At 39.6% G+C, this 15,607-nt stretch overlaps 1 protein-coding gene across 1 annotated transcript in view; it reads left to right on the forward strand.

Annotated features, from left to right (window-relative positions):
- Sox5 (SRY-box transcription factor 5) overlaps window positions 1-15,607 on the forward strand; it is a 446,577-nt gene that overhangs the window by 394,237 nt on the left and 36,733 nt on the right. The window contains exon 11 of the mRNA XM_017798952.2: window positions 11,483-11,660. Within this exon, the coding sequence (XP_017654441.2) occupies window positions 11,483-11,660 (178 nt within the window). The remainder of the gene's footprint in view (window positions 1-11,482; window positions 11,661-15,607) is intronic.

A 15,607-nucleotide genomic window follows, 5' to 3' on the forward strand; every position in this document is an offset into this window, starting at 1 on the left:
TATTTTCTTTGACTTACCCTCTATGTATTAATTATGAAGGGAAGGGACAAAGAAAATCTCTGTTTATCATAGTTGGAAAATAATTGTTTTTGATTAATGTATTGGGGAAGAGAAAATCTTTTCAGTCATTTAGTTTTCCTTTTTCTTTTTTTTTTTTTTTGTTTTGTTCTGTTCTGTTTTTTACCGAAATAGGATCTCATTATGTATCCCTGGACAGCCTGAAACTCCCTTAGAACAGGCAGGCTTCAAGTCACAGAGATCTGCCTCTGCCTCCTAAATGCCGAGGTTAAAGGGGTGTGCTACCATGTGTGGCCAGGTTTTTGTTGTTGTTGTTTTTCTGGGGTGTTTTGTTTTGATGGTTTTGTTTGGCTGGCTTTAGGAATTTATCTCAGGGCCTCACACCAGCCTCACACATACAGTATACCTCTGACCTATGCTAACCCCACTTGTAAAGTCATTTCTAATAAAAATTGATAGCAAATCCCATAAAACATTTTTTTGTTGGACTTAATGTCCTGACACCACATGCCTTTGATATGTGCCTCTGTTTTCAGACTCCTCACAAAGGTGGTGTGAGGGTTCACAGATTGAGAAAATTGCCATTTTTTTTTTTTGAAAATTGCACTTAACATACCTGATTTGTATCCAGGTTGTAGACACTGCATCAGTCATATTAGAAAGAATTCAGCATAACAATCCCAAAATAATGAAATGTGGACCTTTTATTCTTAAAAGAACTTCTTTCTCGATTATCCACACCAATAATTCTTTAACCTTAAAATCCTTAGTAGTTTATAATGCCTTAAAATATTCTATTCTTTAATGTCTGGAGTTCAAATCTCTTCTCACCCATGATGTATTTCTGTGTTGGGAGAAATACTAAAAAATTGCTGGCACAGTTTAAATAATTCCACATGAAGAAAAATCATTTCAGGTTAGATAGCATTCCCAGTCCTGTGTTCACAAAGGTGAATGACATATTTTTCTTAACCTAAAGAATATCCATCAATTCATGTTAAGATGAACGGGTATGAAGAAGTGAGCTTTGTCTCTAAATTTTAGTTTTACTTATCATTGGACTTTTTTCTTTTTTCTTTATTGACTGCCTCCTTTTCTCTGTCTACAATGAAAGCAGTAAAAATCAATATAGAAAAGTTTTCTATGTTGATGTCTAACATAGAAGAGTTCTGAATCGAATTACCAGAGAGCCCATCTCTGAGGAGTTCTAACATTGGGTTGCTGATGTCTCTGGGAACAGTGAGACTGGAGACTTCAGACCTCCCACTTTCCAGGGAAAACGAGGAAGAAACGGGCCACAGCTGTGAAGCTGGAATTCCAGCAGCTGCAGATTTCACCCAAAGAGACTGCAGTGTCGAGGGATACGTGTGGGCAATGTGCAGGCTCCTGCCATTATTCACAAGTCAGTGACATTTGCTCAGTGTGTATCATACATATATAGATATAATAATTCTTAGATACAAATAATTCTTTAACACTTTAGTAAAAAAGTGAAAAATAGAATTTATCAGGAGTTGCTTCTTGATTGAGCTCAACTACTTATCTAACATGCGAATACTTCCCATTTTCCTGTTTTTCTATTCCTTGCGTATGTGAGCATCAAGAAAGTTAATATGCAGATGTATACCCTCAAGAAAACAATAATATAAAGCATAGGATTCCTAGGATTATCGGTGAGGAGAGCTCCAAAGAAGAGTTTTCTTAAACTTTTTGAGATCTGATGACTTTTATGACAATATAGAGCAAAATAGCAAAACAAATTTGACGGTAATACGGGGTGAGGCCTTGGACTTCTCTGACCTCTTGCTTTATGTATTATTCTCTCTCTCTCTATCTCTCTCTCTCTCTCTCTCTCTCCCCCCCCCATCCTTCTCTAAGGTTCTATGCCTTAGATAGGCATAGAAGTCTCCCAACATACATCATCAGGTCAGTTAACTGTCATAACTGTCATCAAGTATTAAGTGATCAATCTGAGTGGCTTGCCAGAGCACAGGACATTGATTCCCCCGAGGACCTGCACAGGCATGTATATAAGCATTGGAAATAAGACCTTTCACTGAATTAATTGAGTTTTATTAAATGATTTGATGAGATTGTGCCATTTATCCCCCCGCCCCGCTTCAGGTTGCTATCCAGTGATGGTCAGTCTGCTTACAGCTAAATGCCCTCTAGAAGCTAGGGGGGAAAATCCTAAATCCTAAGAGAGTCATAGATAACCCTTGAAATGAAATTGTCAAGCCTTCTGCGTACCTTCCAAATAAATACTTTGTTTTGTTTCAAGAGCATCTATATTTCATTAACATCTAAATCAGTGCTTTGGAGATTGTCGTTTTTTCTAAATGATAAACCACCCCTCCATGAGATAAAATTTGACCTCTCTCTGAATCCAGTGGGTCAGCCTGCCACTCATGTGTTCTCATGGTATTATAGCCTCCCCCTATGTGATATTAATTCCTTTTGTAGATACATTGTAGATTTCATTTCATACCTTTGGGCCCAAGGACAGACATTGGTATTCCCAGCATGGAGGAGGTATCAGAATTGAATTCTAAGAAACAGAAGTTTCTTAGAGTTGGTTTGTAATCTCTGTTGGTCTATAAGCTTCTGTGTTTGATTTTATGGGTGGGAATTCATTCCATATCTTGACACCTTGGGTAGATTATGTCTGATTTCTTTCCTCACGTGTGCTGATAGAATTGGTAAAGTAACAATGACATGAGCTTTATAATTGTAGCTTTAAGGAATGATCAGATATGACCAGTAACATGGTTCTATATTGCTTTCAGTTGCTGGGACAAAACACTCTGACAATACCAACTTGGGGAAGAAAGGGTTTATTCACCTTACATCTCCTGGGTCTCAGTTCATCGAAACTCAGGACAGGAACCTGGAGGCAGGAGGTGGAGCACAGGCCATGGAGGAGTGCTGCTTATTGGCTTGGTCCCCCAGCCTGTGCTCAACCTGCTTTCTTATACAGTACAGACCCACCTGCCAAGGGGTAGCACAGCCCACAGTGGGCTGGGCCCTCCCACATCACTCAACAATCAAGGAAATGCCCCACAGACATGGCCACAGGCCAGTCCTATGGAAGCAATTCACCTACTGAGGTTCCCTCTACCCAGGTGTGTCAAGTGGACAACTAAAGCTGTCCAGTACAGGTATGGTTTGCTTCTTTCAGTCAGATTTATAATGAGAATCATGGGCAAAAATCAGAGTAGAAAGATTTGAAAATTTTACAATTAGCAAAAAAGAGATGTATTTAAAATTTTAGCCAAAGGGTGTGGTTATTATACTTCTTTAAAGAATACTTGACTAAGTATTTCTCATTGGGACATCATGAAAGATACATTGATATTATCTCAGGAATCAACATGATTCATCACAGACTCCAAGGCATGAACATGTAATCCCATCTGAAAGGCTCTGCCTTGAAAAGAGAGCTCCGGGCTTCCCTGCTTCCATAGGGCTACCTAGGAAGTTGTTTCTCTAGGATTCATTTCACTGAGTTCAGCAATCTAGACACTTGTATACTGCTGCAGCTCAGGTCAAAATGGGTCTGTGTATTGCTCAAGCTGATGCCAGACCTAAGCACTGTCCATGTGATATTTGTTTTGCATATATACAGAATGAAAGATTTGTGGATCATGGATGCTTCCACTAAGATTGCAAAGGAAAGCCTGGAAGTCCAGAAAGTTTGTTGCATGAACAGAGTATGTACATAGCCTTTGAGAAGGTGATGTGTGAAACTATCAAAACATCTTCCAGGATAAAACGTCCTGGACAGAACATCAGTGTAACATCTGCCAAAGAAAGTCTCAAAGGGCACTGAGGAAATGGTTAGGCATGTGTGGAGATAAGTTTGATTATTTGAAACTCAGGATACTACAAACATCAACCTTTTATGGGTGAAGGCCCAGAATACCAGCAAATATCCTACAGTAATACACAGGACAGCCACCCAAATCAAAGAATTACAGCTCAAAACATCACTGCTGTTGAAAATGATCACGTGATCCATCCACGCGATCTAACTGATCACGTAAGCCATCCAACAGGAAGATGGGAGTTGTTGGGTCTCTTACGACTTAGCATCAGAAGTCATACTGTGTGTGTACAGATCTAGACCTGGGATTAATACCAGGCGTCTCCCTCAATGGCTCTCTCTCCGTCCTATTTGTTGAGACAGTATTTCTCCGTGGACTTGTAGATTGTACTTTCAGTAACTAGCTGACCAGCAAGCTCCAGGGACCTGCCTGTCCCTGCTCACCCAGCACTGGGGTTATAGCTGCATGCTGTCACATGTGGTTTTTATGTGAGTGCCAGGGATGTGAATTCAGGGCCTAGTGCTTTGTCAAGCACTGAGACATTTTTCTAGCCCCACTGTAGCTGTTTCTAAACTACTCTAATGCTTACATAGATAAACTTTGTGCATTGTGGGAGGGGACTAATGGGACACAGTAACACAAACAGAAGGAAGATACTATTTTTAAAAAATATTTTTTATTGATTTGAGAATTTCATATGCTGTAGGTATGATTGCTGGAAGGCTGACCAGACTCCAAAGGGCAGGCACTACTGCTGAGGGCTGTTGGAGGAAGACTGTGTAGAAAGAAAGGGTTGCTCTAAGTCTTTGAAAGCATTTTTTTTTTACTTAAAAATGAGTATAAGATATAACTTATTCTAGAAGCTGCACTTTTCTCTGCTTGTGTGTGTGTGTGTGTGTGTGTGTGTGTGTAATTCATAGCATTTGAGTCATTACATCAATAAAATCATAAAATAAGGACCATAGTCTGTTTTAATATTACTGGAGAAGGAACCAAGGGCATTTTCAAAACAAATTAAATGATGAATGCTGTTTGGATACATTTAAACTAATTAAAAGTCAGCGATTCAAATGTAAAAGAAATGTGTGCTTACTACATTGAAACAAAGGTCCAGCACCCACAGGCCTAGAATCCACTTTTAAAGGAAACAACTGTACATTAAATAAGAGGTTAAGAAAGCAAAACGAGAAGGGAGCCCGTTATGCGCAGCTAAACAACCCAAGACTTGCGTTTAATGGCAACGGATTTAACGGCAGCGTGAACACCGCAAAAGCGGACCTGCGGAAGAATTCCTGGAGCTCGTTCTGCCTTTCTCAAGGTGCAAATCAAAATGCAGATGTTCTTGAAAGGGAAGCTTTCCAGCCAAGGAGCTGTGTGAGAAGACAGAGTGGGTCGAAGGAACCCGCTAACCACAGTGGGGACTTGGGGTGGCCACCGGAGTACACCTGCTGCTGCCTCAGAGGCTAAGGGGATGTTCAGTTGTTTAAGGCTCCCTTCCTCTTATTCCTTTGATTGACTGGCAGAGAAGGGGAACCTCGCCAGCTTCTCGGGGGAGTGGTCCGGAGGTCATTTTGGAGAGCCTCGGGGTATTTATTTTGCTTCACCTGCCCTCTCAACCCTCTACTAAACTTCAGCAAAGAAATGCATTGTTGGGGTCTCACAGGAGGCAGGGTAGAGAGAGAAAGGAGACCTGTGAAAGCAAGCTAAGGAGAGAGGTGGCTCAGCGGGACACAGGATCCAGGTCCAGCCTTGGAGAGCATGCCCTGCATAACCGAACGTGGTTATACCAGACTGGGTCCTGGCTGCGGCTTCAAGGGTGTGTCTACTCTTTCCCACATGTTGTGATTGTTACTTACCTTCCCGGAGTATCCGTGACATCTACAGGGATCACAGCTTCCAGTGTAGACAGAGGCTAAAGTCTGAAATTCATACATATACTTTTTTTTACAGTCATTTTGTGGCTTTTAAAGAAAGCATTCTTATAAATGAAACAATATATTAAATGCATAAACTGTTATAAAGGAATTCAGCTCAAAGGAACCACAGTTTAATACACCTAGAGTTGAAATCTTTCCCAATATTCACAGAAAACCAAAGCCTCAATGTCACGTGGCAGATGGCAGTTGATTTGTGTATTTTTTAATGTCCAGCATGTAACAACTATTAATAAATACTGGAAATACTGCTCAATAAATGATAAGATGTTGCAGTATTTAATGATATATTCATGTCCATTGTCCTTCAAGTGGTATAAGAATTAACTGAGAAATAAATGATTGATTTCCTGTTATTACTGTGGATTAGTATTTAAGGAAGTAGGATTTGGGGAATGACATGACTCAGAGAATCCAGACCAGTAATTCAATGATGATCAGGAATAAAGAGGGTGGTAAAGTGCAAATGTGTGTTGTCAAGACAAGGATACAAATAAAAAATGCTGGGCATGGTGGCTCACACCTCTAATCCCAACACTCACTCAGGAGGATCTCACAGACACGGAGGCCAACCTGTTCTACAAAGGGAGTTCCAGGCTGGCAAGGACTACAGAGAGACCCTGTCTCAAAAGAAAAAAAAACAAAAACAAAAACAGAATAACATAAAATAATTTTTTAAAAATAATAAGCATGGTGTCAGCACCCTACTACTATACCTTGCTATTAAAGTTCCTTAAGGAAGAAATAGAGGACTGAGACTCAGTAAGAAGGGAATAACCACACAGATCCTGAAGCCTGTTCTCCTACTTCAATAAAATATTAATATAAGATGCTGGTTGATTTTTCTTAGTCATTTGGTCTTTGTAAAGCAAGGAATTATGAAAAATCATACATATAGTTATAAAAGTAGAATATTTAAAATAAGACCAAATTGAAACTATCAGGAGTCTACTTTGATTTCAGTCATCTCACATGTGCGAAATGGTCCCGGAGCTGCTGATGGCATTTCTTGTGTTTCCCTACTGCTGTAGATTGGAGCCCCATCCTTTGCTCCATTCATTCATTATAATTGCAGAATTGTCTTTGGCCAGAACACAAATGAAGCAGGGTTTCCATATTTCTACTGCTATGACCACAGCTGTTAAGTGAGATGTTCACTCCCAGACAAGTCACTGGGAGCTGTGGATAAATGGAACATTGACTGTGTTTCCTTATGTTTGCATTCTCCAATGACAAAGATAAACTAGTAGCTCATTAAACATTCTATTCACCAAAAGTTTCCTAAACCTTCTGTATGGAAATTCAGAATCTTATTTTCTTGGACCATATAAGGGGTTTAGGAACCTATTACATTTCCTCTCTGTTCCTGTGATGAAATACTCTAACCAAAAGGGGAGAAAAGGGTTTATTAGGCTTACACTTCGAGCTCATGGGCCATCACTGAGGGAGGGCAGGACAGGACCTTGAACCAGAAAGCATGGGGGAATGCTGCTTTCTGCTGTGCTCACTGGTTCATGCTAGCTATCTTCCTTACACTGCTCAGGCCCTCCTGCCTAAGGATGGTGCTACCCACATGTGCTGGGCCCTCCTACATCCACTAACAGTCAAGACAATCCCTCACAGACATGCCCACAGGTCAATCTGATAGACAGTTGAGACTCCTTTTTCAAGTAAACTCTAGCAATTACCTGTCAACTGGACAGGTAATGTTTACTAGAATGGAAACCTTGTGATGTTTCTCATTGAGTGGTCCAAATAACTTTTCAGTATTAATAAATTTTTGATGTAACATTGCATAGAAAACAGAAGCACAAAAATATCACTGAAATGAGTGAGTTTGCTGCTGAATTTTTGGCTAAGGTACGAAACAGCAAGTGGGTACAATACTTCACTCTTTTGCACGTACGTGAACTTTTGTGTAACTGGTTGTTTGATAGAACTCTTATAGTTATGTCACAAATTCCAACTGTGCTTTTTAAACTTTAGGATTAAAGTTACCACATAAGTTCAAAGAGCAGAACTTTCTGAGCTTGAGATCATTGCACAATTGTTTTATTTACTTCGTAGCACTGATGATTATTAGCAGGCATGGTGGCACATGTTGGCAACCCCAGCACTTGGAAATGAGAGGGAAGATGATCAGGAGTTCAAGGCTAGCCTGACCTATATGAAAGTCTATCTCAAAGAAGAAACAGCAACAATAAAAACTGAATATTAAATAAATGATTTAGAGTGTTTATAATGAAATCTACAAATTCATACAATAGTCTCCTGCCTGTGTAAATGTTCTCAACTTGTTGATATATAAATATTCATATAACATTTATTGTTTTCCAGTTTGGAGATGTTAATAAAGTAAATAAAAAATTGGGGACTATCATCTTATGTATAAATGAAGTAATTGTGAAATAACATTTGTAAGAAGTTTCCATGTAGCCACATCATTTAATAACTGGCCAAATAACCGGAAGGGAATTGTTCTCCTCTCTGCCTGATGATGGGGTGGGTAGAAATGGTTTCATAATCTTGCAAATCATCTAATCTTTTATATGTGAATTGATGTATGTTTTACTTCAAAGAATAGGGCTTATTCTGCTAAACTGTCCAATTTTTTTCTCGATAAGATATTGCAAGTTTAAAACAAGGTAGGAAAATCTTGTACTTTATGCATTTATTGCTGTAAGCCATAACTAAATAGGCCATGCCTTTCTTATCGTTAAGGGCTTTAAAATTTTCATGTAATCAAATGGAAAATAATTAATAGAAAATTGAAGTGTTCTGTGATTTTTCTATTCTTTGTGAATAATACACATTGCTTTGGTAGCTCAGGAGTAGTAAATTATTAAAAGGACCAAATTGTGAAATCATACCACATAATGGGTCACAATTATTTATGCACCTACCAATATAAGAGTCATGCATGTAGGTCTTACTAAATATACTATGATCCTGGTCACACAATGGAGAAAAATCTAAAAGGGCAAATTTGAATGACATTTCTAACACACTGGAACTGTCAACCTGTGTTGTGTCCTTGGGGCCCTGCACTTTTTGAGTTTCAGACACATGCACTTCCTCGAATGAAGAATATTGAAATTGTCAGGGGTTCGTTGCTTTCCTTTTCCCTCAGTCACCTGTCTGCACACGTAACAGCCGTTTGTGCTTAAAGCTCACACGGCCTGCACTGCCTTCATGTGCACAGTCCCCTCAGATTCACCAGCATCGTCACTCCCCCCATGAATCTACTCATGATCTTCTGCTTCTGTGCTTGAAAGGTCTCCTTGTGACCTTGGGAATACATTCTGCCTTCTCCCATCCACGCCACACAGTCAAGTCTGCAACCTTAGATTTCTCAAAACTTTCCCAAAAGTTTTGCAAGAGTTGTTGGTTATGTCCTAAGGAAGTTTAGGGCTATCACCAAAGCCACAGATTTCATAGAGAAACTCAGCATATTCAAAGTAGTATTAAGAACCTACCAGACTGTTGGGATATTTAGATTTAATTGATGGGGAAGATGCAGATTCTAGTCCCGCTAAACCACCTGAATCTTAGTAGTGTTTAGTTTATTAACCCTATGTGCTTCCAATTGTATTAATAGTTTGTGTCGTGTTCCAATCAAATTCCAAAGATTGAGGTCACATTATTTAAATGGTGATCTCTCATGTTGTGGGAGCTTTTTGAAGCCTAGTAAACTTTTTAAAATTTATTTATAATTTTTAATTTATGTGTGAATGTATTGTGTGCAGTTGTCAGCCACCATGTGGGTGCTGGTAATCGAACCCAGGTCCTCTGGAAGAGCAGCCAGTGCTGTCACCACTGAGCCATCTCTCCAGCCCCCCTAGGAAGCTTAAATAGCATCTCTCTATAAGTCATAGCTCTCAAGCTGCAGAGTGCATTAGAATGACCTGACAATGCTTGCTAAAACACCAGTTGCTGTCCTCATCCCCAGAGCATCTTCAGTAGACAGTTTACCTCACAGCACTTCCCGGGTTCTGCTGATGGTACTGGTCCATGGGCTGCTTCTTAAGAACTACTCATCCACACCTGAGTGTATAAAGGGGCACACATTACTTCTGGACTCTGCCAGCCCAGGTACACATAATTCATTCTGAACATCTCAACTGAATATTTCACCTTGAGCTTCATGCTGAGTAATCTTGGAATAATTTTTCCTCTATACTTTTTTTCAATGCAAAAGTAAATTTCCTCAAGTCATACATTCAGTCAGTCATGGAGTCGTCTTATTTCACTTTTTACCAAGATTCTATGAATGAATAGAAATTCCATATAATGGCTATTATTTATTGTACATCTTTCTTGATGCCAGATGGCCCATTTGAATTACCTCATGTGTTTTAAAAGGGCTGTGCTTTGCTCTGGAATGCAAATCAGAGACAAAGAAAGAAGCTATGAGTAGTTTTTTTCCTAATTTTTATGGTTTCTGAAGCATGCAGAATTGAATTATAACTGAATTCTAATGAGTAACTTTCAAAACATAAACTTAAAATTGATATTATATCGTCATATTGTACCTTCTTTATTAAATGATTTGTTGTAACACTTTATTGTTAACTATTTACATATATAAATGTTTGCCTATCAATATGTGCTTCCCTATTATCTAATTGCCCTATTTGATTAAAGATAATTTTACTTTAAACAAAATTTCCTTCTACTTATAAATATTATATACTTTTAACCCATGAAATAGTAGTTTCAAGGAATCTAAATCCTTATTCCATAATAAAATCTCTGTGACACTGAATGCAATATGAACAAACAATTGTCAGGATAGGTCCAGTTTCAGAGCACAGGAGAACAGAGAAGTTTGCAGTGATAGACGAGTGATGTACTGCTACGATGTCTGAGTCTTGTATGGTGCAGTAGAAACCCAGTGATAGTGATGTATCTAGTGATCTATAAATGCGCTGTATCAAATCACCTAAAAGCTAGTAGAGAAATGCATAAAGCTGAGATACATGATTCAAATATGGAATAACTGAAATAGTCAACCATGCCAAACTGGTCTCATATACATATTCATGCCATGTATGATCTTCCAAGGAAAACATTGAGCTCTCTTCTGGACTTCATGAAGGCGAATGTCTTAGGTGTTTAGAACAATATCACGTCCAAATAGGAGGTACACATAATGTTAGCTATACTCATTTTCACTTGTGGATCAACTCTAAAATTGTTTCTGTGAAACCTAGGGGAAGCAAGTATATTCTAAGAAGTTAGAAAATGTTCTTTATGTATTCAGTTTGGAGAGCAATTCTGAAAACAGAGCGTTATAGCCATGGGTGATCTAGGCATTCTGCCTGAACTTGTTATCCAACTCCTGTGTCCTGAGGTTTACAAAACAAAACCCCTCACTGGCCAGTGCCATAGTTTTCTATGAACTGTGCAATAGCTTTCAATTAAAAAGTGGATATCATAGAGAATAACTTTGAAGACTTTTTATTTCAGGTCACATCACTTAATGTGCTTTCTGGGTAGAGTTGAGGACATGTGTGTTTTTGTTATACAACCAGGGCTTTTTTACTACACGGTTGAAGGCAATATTATGTCAAAAGCTAACCAGTGTAATGTTGAGAGTAAGCGTTAAGATCGCTGATGGGAAATGATAGACAGCATCCCCGTGTTTTTTAAATGTTTCTGATCAGGCTTTCCTCCTCACAGCTCATGTTCTAATGATCCTTACAGGATGAAGTGGTACAGCCATTGAACCTCTCAGCTAAACCCAAGACCTCTGATGGCAAATCACCCACATCACCCACCTCTCCCCACATGGCAGCTCTGAGAATAAACAGTGGAGCAGGCCCCCTCAAAGCCTCTGTCCCAGCAGCATTAGCTAGCCCCTCAGCGAGAGTTAGCACAATAGGTAAGTTCTGTTTCTTTTGTTCATAATGATTCTCTGTTTATGGCAAATGAATGAGATCATCTTAAATGGCATGTCAAACAGAATCTGTGGCTGGCTTGAAATGGATAAGGGAGTTTTGATGTGGGTCACCATCCAGGTCTGCTTTAAACATGCAAACAAAATTTCTAACTGAGATCAAAGTTCTAAAGTCCCCTAAAATTCTATAAGTACCAGTTATATTTATGTAGAGATCTCCCCCCCTGTCTCTGATGTGTACAAATATATAATGATGAATACATTCTTCCTGGATCAACTATGAACTGTGAGAATATGAAGTTTGTCTGTTTCATTCTGAATGAGAATTCTGCTTGAATATACCAAAGGATCCTTTGTAATAGCAAAGGTGTCTTTGCTTTTCTGTAGCTGCAAGTTCTGTAGAGTTAACCAACACTAGGGTATTGGCTATAAGATAACAAAAAATCTCAACCATCTATCTTTATGCACTAATTCAAACATACTTAATTCAACACACATTCATTGATGGGTTTACCGTGTGTGAATTTGAAAAATCTGTCACAAACCATCTCCTAAATAGCTCATGATAGATAACATGAGGAAAAGTTATCCATCTTTAATAAAAGTCAGAATGTCAAAGGTTACTCCAATCCTATAGTCAAAGAAAAGAGTTTTGGGTTCTATTCCGGAAGAATCAAGATAGACTAAGTTATAGATAGCATTACTTAAACTGAGCTTTGAACAAAAGATATATTCCTAGGCATTCCAGGCTATAAGGAAAGAGAAAACCACAGAGCAATAGACTTCTGAGAAACACACGGATTGGTTGGAATGTTGAGTAGCGTGGCGGGGGGTAAAGGAGGAAATGGCGGGATTCGGATTGGGTGAGAGTGAACACTCATGTGGTGTTTTCATGTTGTCTTCACAGAACAGTTTGATCAGAACTTTCGAGATGAGTATTAGCAATGGGAAAATTCTGGAATCAGGGAAAGCACTGTTGTACTCTAGGGAAAGAGCATGTCAGATGAGACATAAGCAAAGTGGGGTCAGGGGAGGTGTCATTCACGGCAGAATTGACAGGTCATCCACAACCAAATATATTTGGAAGTGGTCACTTCAAAGACGGAAGTCTAAGAACTTGGGTTTACAAATCCATACGGGTTGCACTCCCCTCATATATGAACAGAAACAGAAAGTGAGACAAAGTGTGGAGGAAGACATGAATACGAAATTTAATACGTGTAAGATTAGAAGGAGGAAGCATTTCGGTATCAATATTCAGAGGGAAACTGTGAAGTCTGGTGCGTTAAACGCAGCGCTAGGGTTTTAGATATGGAAGCTATTCCTTGACAGGAGCCGCTCAGCAGGAAAGGTTTCCAGAGCCATGTGAAGAACACAGATGCCTGTTGTGTTAGCTCCCCACTGTGTAAAAACCAACCCCAAGTCTTGCTCTTTACCGTGTATTATTATCTCACAGTTTCCAAGGGGCAGGCCTTAGTTATTGCTGCCTTGGGATCCGGCACGTGATGGTAGTACAGAGAAAGGTCAGAGCAGCAGACACCTGAGGGCCTCACTAGAGTCCAGTGAGCCATTTCCAAGATGGGTCAATAGCATAGCAGTTGGCCGGAGACGTCAGTTCCTGACTCGTGAGCCCTCCTTTAGGGATGCTCAGGAAGCAGACATCTTCTCAAGCGAGCCAAGAGCAAGAACAGAGAGGGCCTGTGCTTCAGACTTCTGCCCCTCAGTCCATGCTCATTGCACTCACCAAGCACAGCCCAAATGCACAAAGGGAAACTAGGCTCCAACTTTGGAAGGAAAGGATATCAAAGGTTATTTGAACACTTTAAAACCACCATACCTTTTTTTAGGTAGGAAACTAATGAAGACTGTGGGGTTGGAGAGATGGCTCAGTGGTTAAGGGCACTGGCTGCTCTTGCAGAAGGACCCAGGTTCAGTTCCCAGAAACCACACGGCAGCTCACATCTGTCTGTAATTCCAGTTCCAGGGGATTTGACGCCCTCTCCTGGCCTCCACGTGCTCTTCACTGCACACCTGTGATGCACGTACATGCATACAACGAACACACATGCACATAAACTTTTTTAAAAACCATAAATGTTGTGTACATAAACAACGTGGGATTGTTAAAAACATAAAGGAATTCACGTGACAGAAATTCTAAATACGTATGCATTTTGGGAAATATCTTCAGTCAGTCCATAGAGGACCTGTTAAAAAACATGAGAAAGCTCACAGTGGATGAAATCGTATGTATGCAAGCCATTGCAGAAAGCCCTTATTAATTTCAGTCATATCTGAGGACATAAAAGATGTGATATAACAGAGAAACTCTACATATGCCAGTCAATCCAGTCACCTCCAAAACAAATGAACGAACAGGGCAGTACCAAGTTGACCGTGGGAAGCTAAAAGTTTCAAAGCAGAGGGCTTATTTAATGGTGGCACATTTGCAGTAAAAACTGAACATGAAGAAGAAAAGCCTTAGGACTGAGGTGGAGTTCATAGAGAGGTCAGCTCTGCAGTAGAAGCAGGGTAATTTCAGGAGACTTCCACAGCAAAGATGTGAAGAACACAAGGAAAGTAGGTTCCATCAATCATGTAGTCCCCTCAATCAGGCATGATGGAGACTGAGCTTGTTTAATGTTGAGAAGTGATTGAGAAGATTTAGACTGATATATATATGTATGTATGTATGTATATATATTCCTCTCCAAGGAGAAAGAGGAGAAGCAATAGAGAGAGGTACAGACCTGAGATTGGGGGAAAGCCCTCAGCTTGTTGGGAAGCAGAAAAGCCAGGTCTTTGCTTTGGGAAAGAAGGAAATACAGAGAAAATTGGTCAAGGTTCATAGAAATTATGAGCCAGGCAGAAAGAAGGCAGGAGAACAATATTTCTGAACACTACAGGGGACTTCTTAATATGGACTCAGCCTAGTGCAGTGCGGTGGCAGTCAGATGAGAACCTGTGAGAACTGGGGTCGAAGAGTTTGGAAAAGTTGGGGGTCTGCGCACTCTTTTCCGTCATTGTCCACACTCACTCTGCTCCTGTCCTGAGGGATCATGAGGTTAGACCGACTTCAGTGTGCTAGGAAAAGGGAAGCACATTAGATTTGGCTGGAAGGGTTCATGGAGTTTCATAAATATCACAGCGTTGACATAGCCCCTCACTTTTCTAATATTACTCGAACTAGACTTTCCACTAGAGTTTATATATATATATGCATTTTATCATATACGGAGTATTTTACTTCACCGCTCCCAAGGATTGATTATGACCAAGTGTTTTATAGAGACAAACATTTAGGCTATTTCTCATATGGCTGTCTCTGCTCCTATAATAAAAGCTCCTTTTTTACTTCCTGAAAGGTCCCTTCACCATGTCTCTCTCCCTCATACTTTGAGGGTTTGAGGCCACTGCAGTTTACTTTACTTTTCAACAAATGCAGATGTTGAAAGCTGAAACTCTAATGAGAAATAATGTAGTTGGATAAAAGCCTTGAAGATTAATGGCGTTGTAAAGGTCATCCTGAACGAAAAATTAATGTGTTATGCCATTAATAAACCATGGAAAACTGTGGACCGAAAGATAACTGAAGTTCTCATTAATGACGTGGGCTTTCTACTATGTGTGTGTTAGCTACAAATATGGATAGTGACTTTTTGAGCTGGGAAGTCAATATTATAGTATATTCTACAAGTACAGGTTTGATTTATACGTACAGGATAGACAGCTGCTAAGAAGAGGTAGCCCACCCGTAGCTTACAGAATGACAGAATGACAGCTAACTTGAGGGTCTTTGAACCAGATGTTATGATTCCCTCATAGGCTATTTCCACCTCTCTTTATACATATATATAATTGTTTTTATTTTATGTGTCCAAGTGTATTGCCTGCATGTATGTGAGTGCACCTGTGTCATGAAATGCCACGGA

The sequence above is a fragment of the Nannospalax galili genome, unplaced genomic scaffold, assembly GCF_000622305.1.
Source record: "Nannospalax galili isolate Female #2095 unplaced genomic scaffold, S.galili_v1.0 scaffold917, whole genome shotgun sequence".
NCBI lineage: Eukaryota > Metazoa > Chordata > Mammalia > Rodentia > Spalacidae > Nannospalax > Nannospalax galili.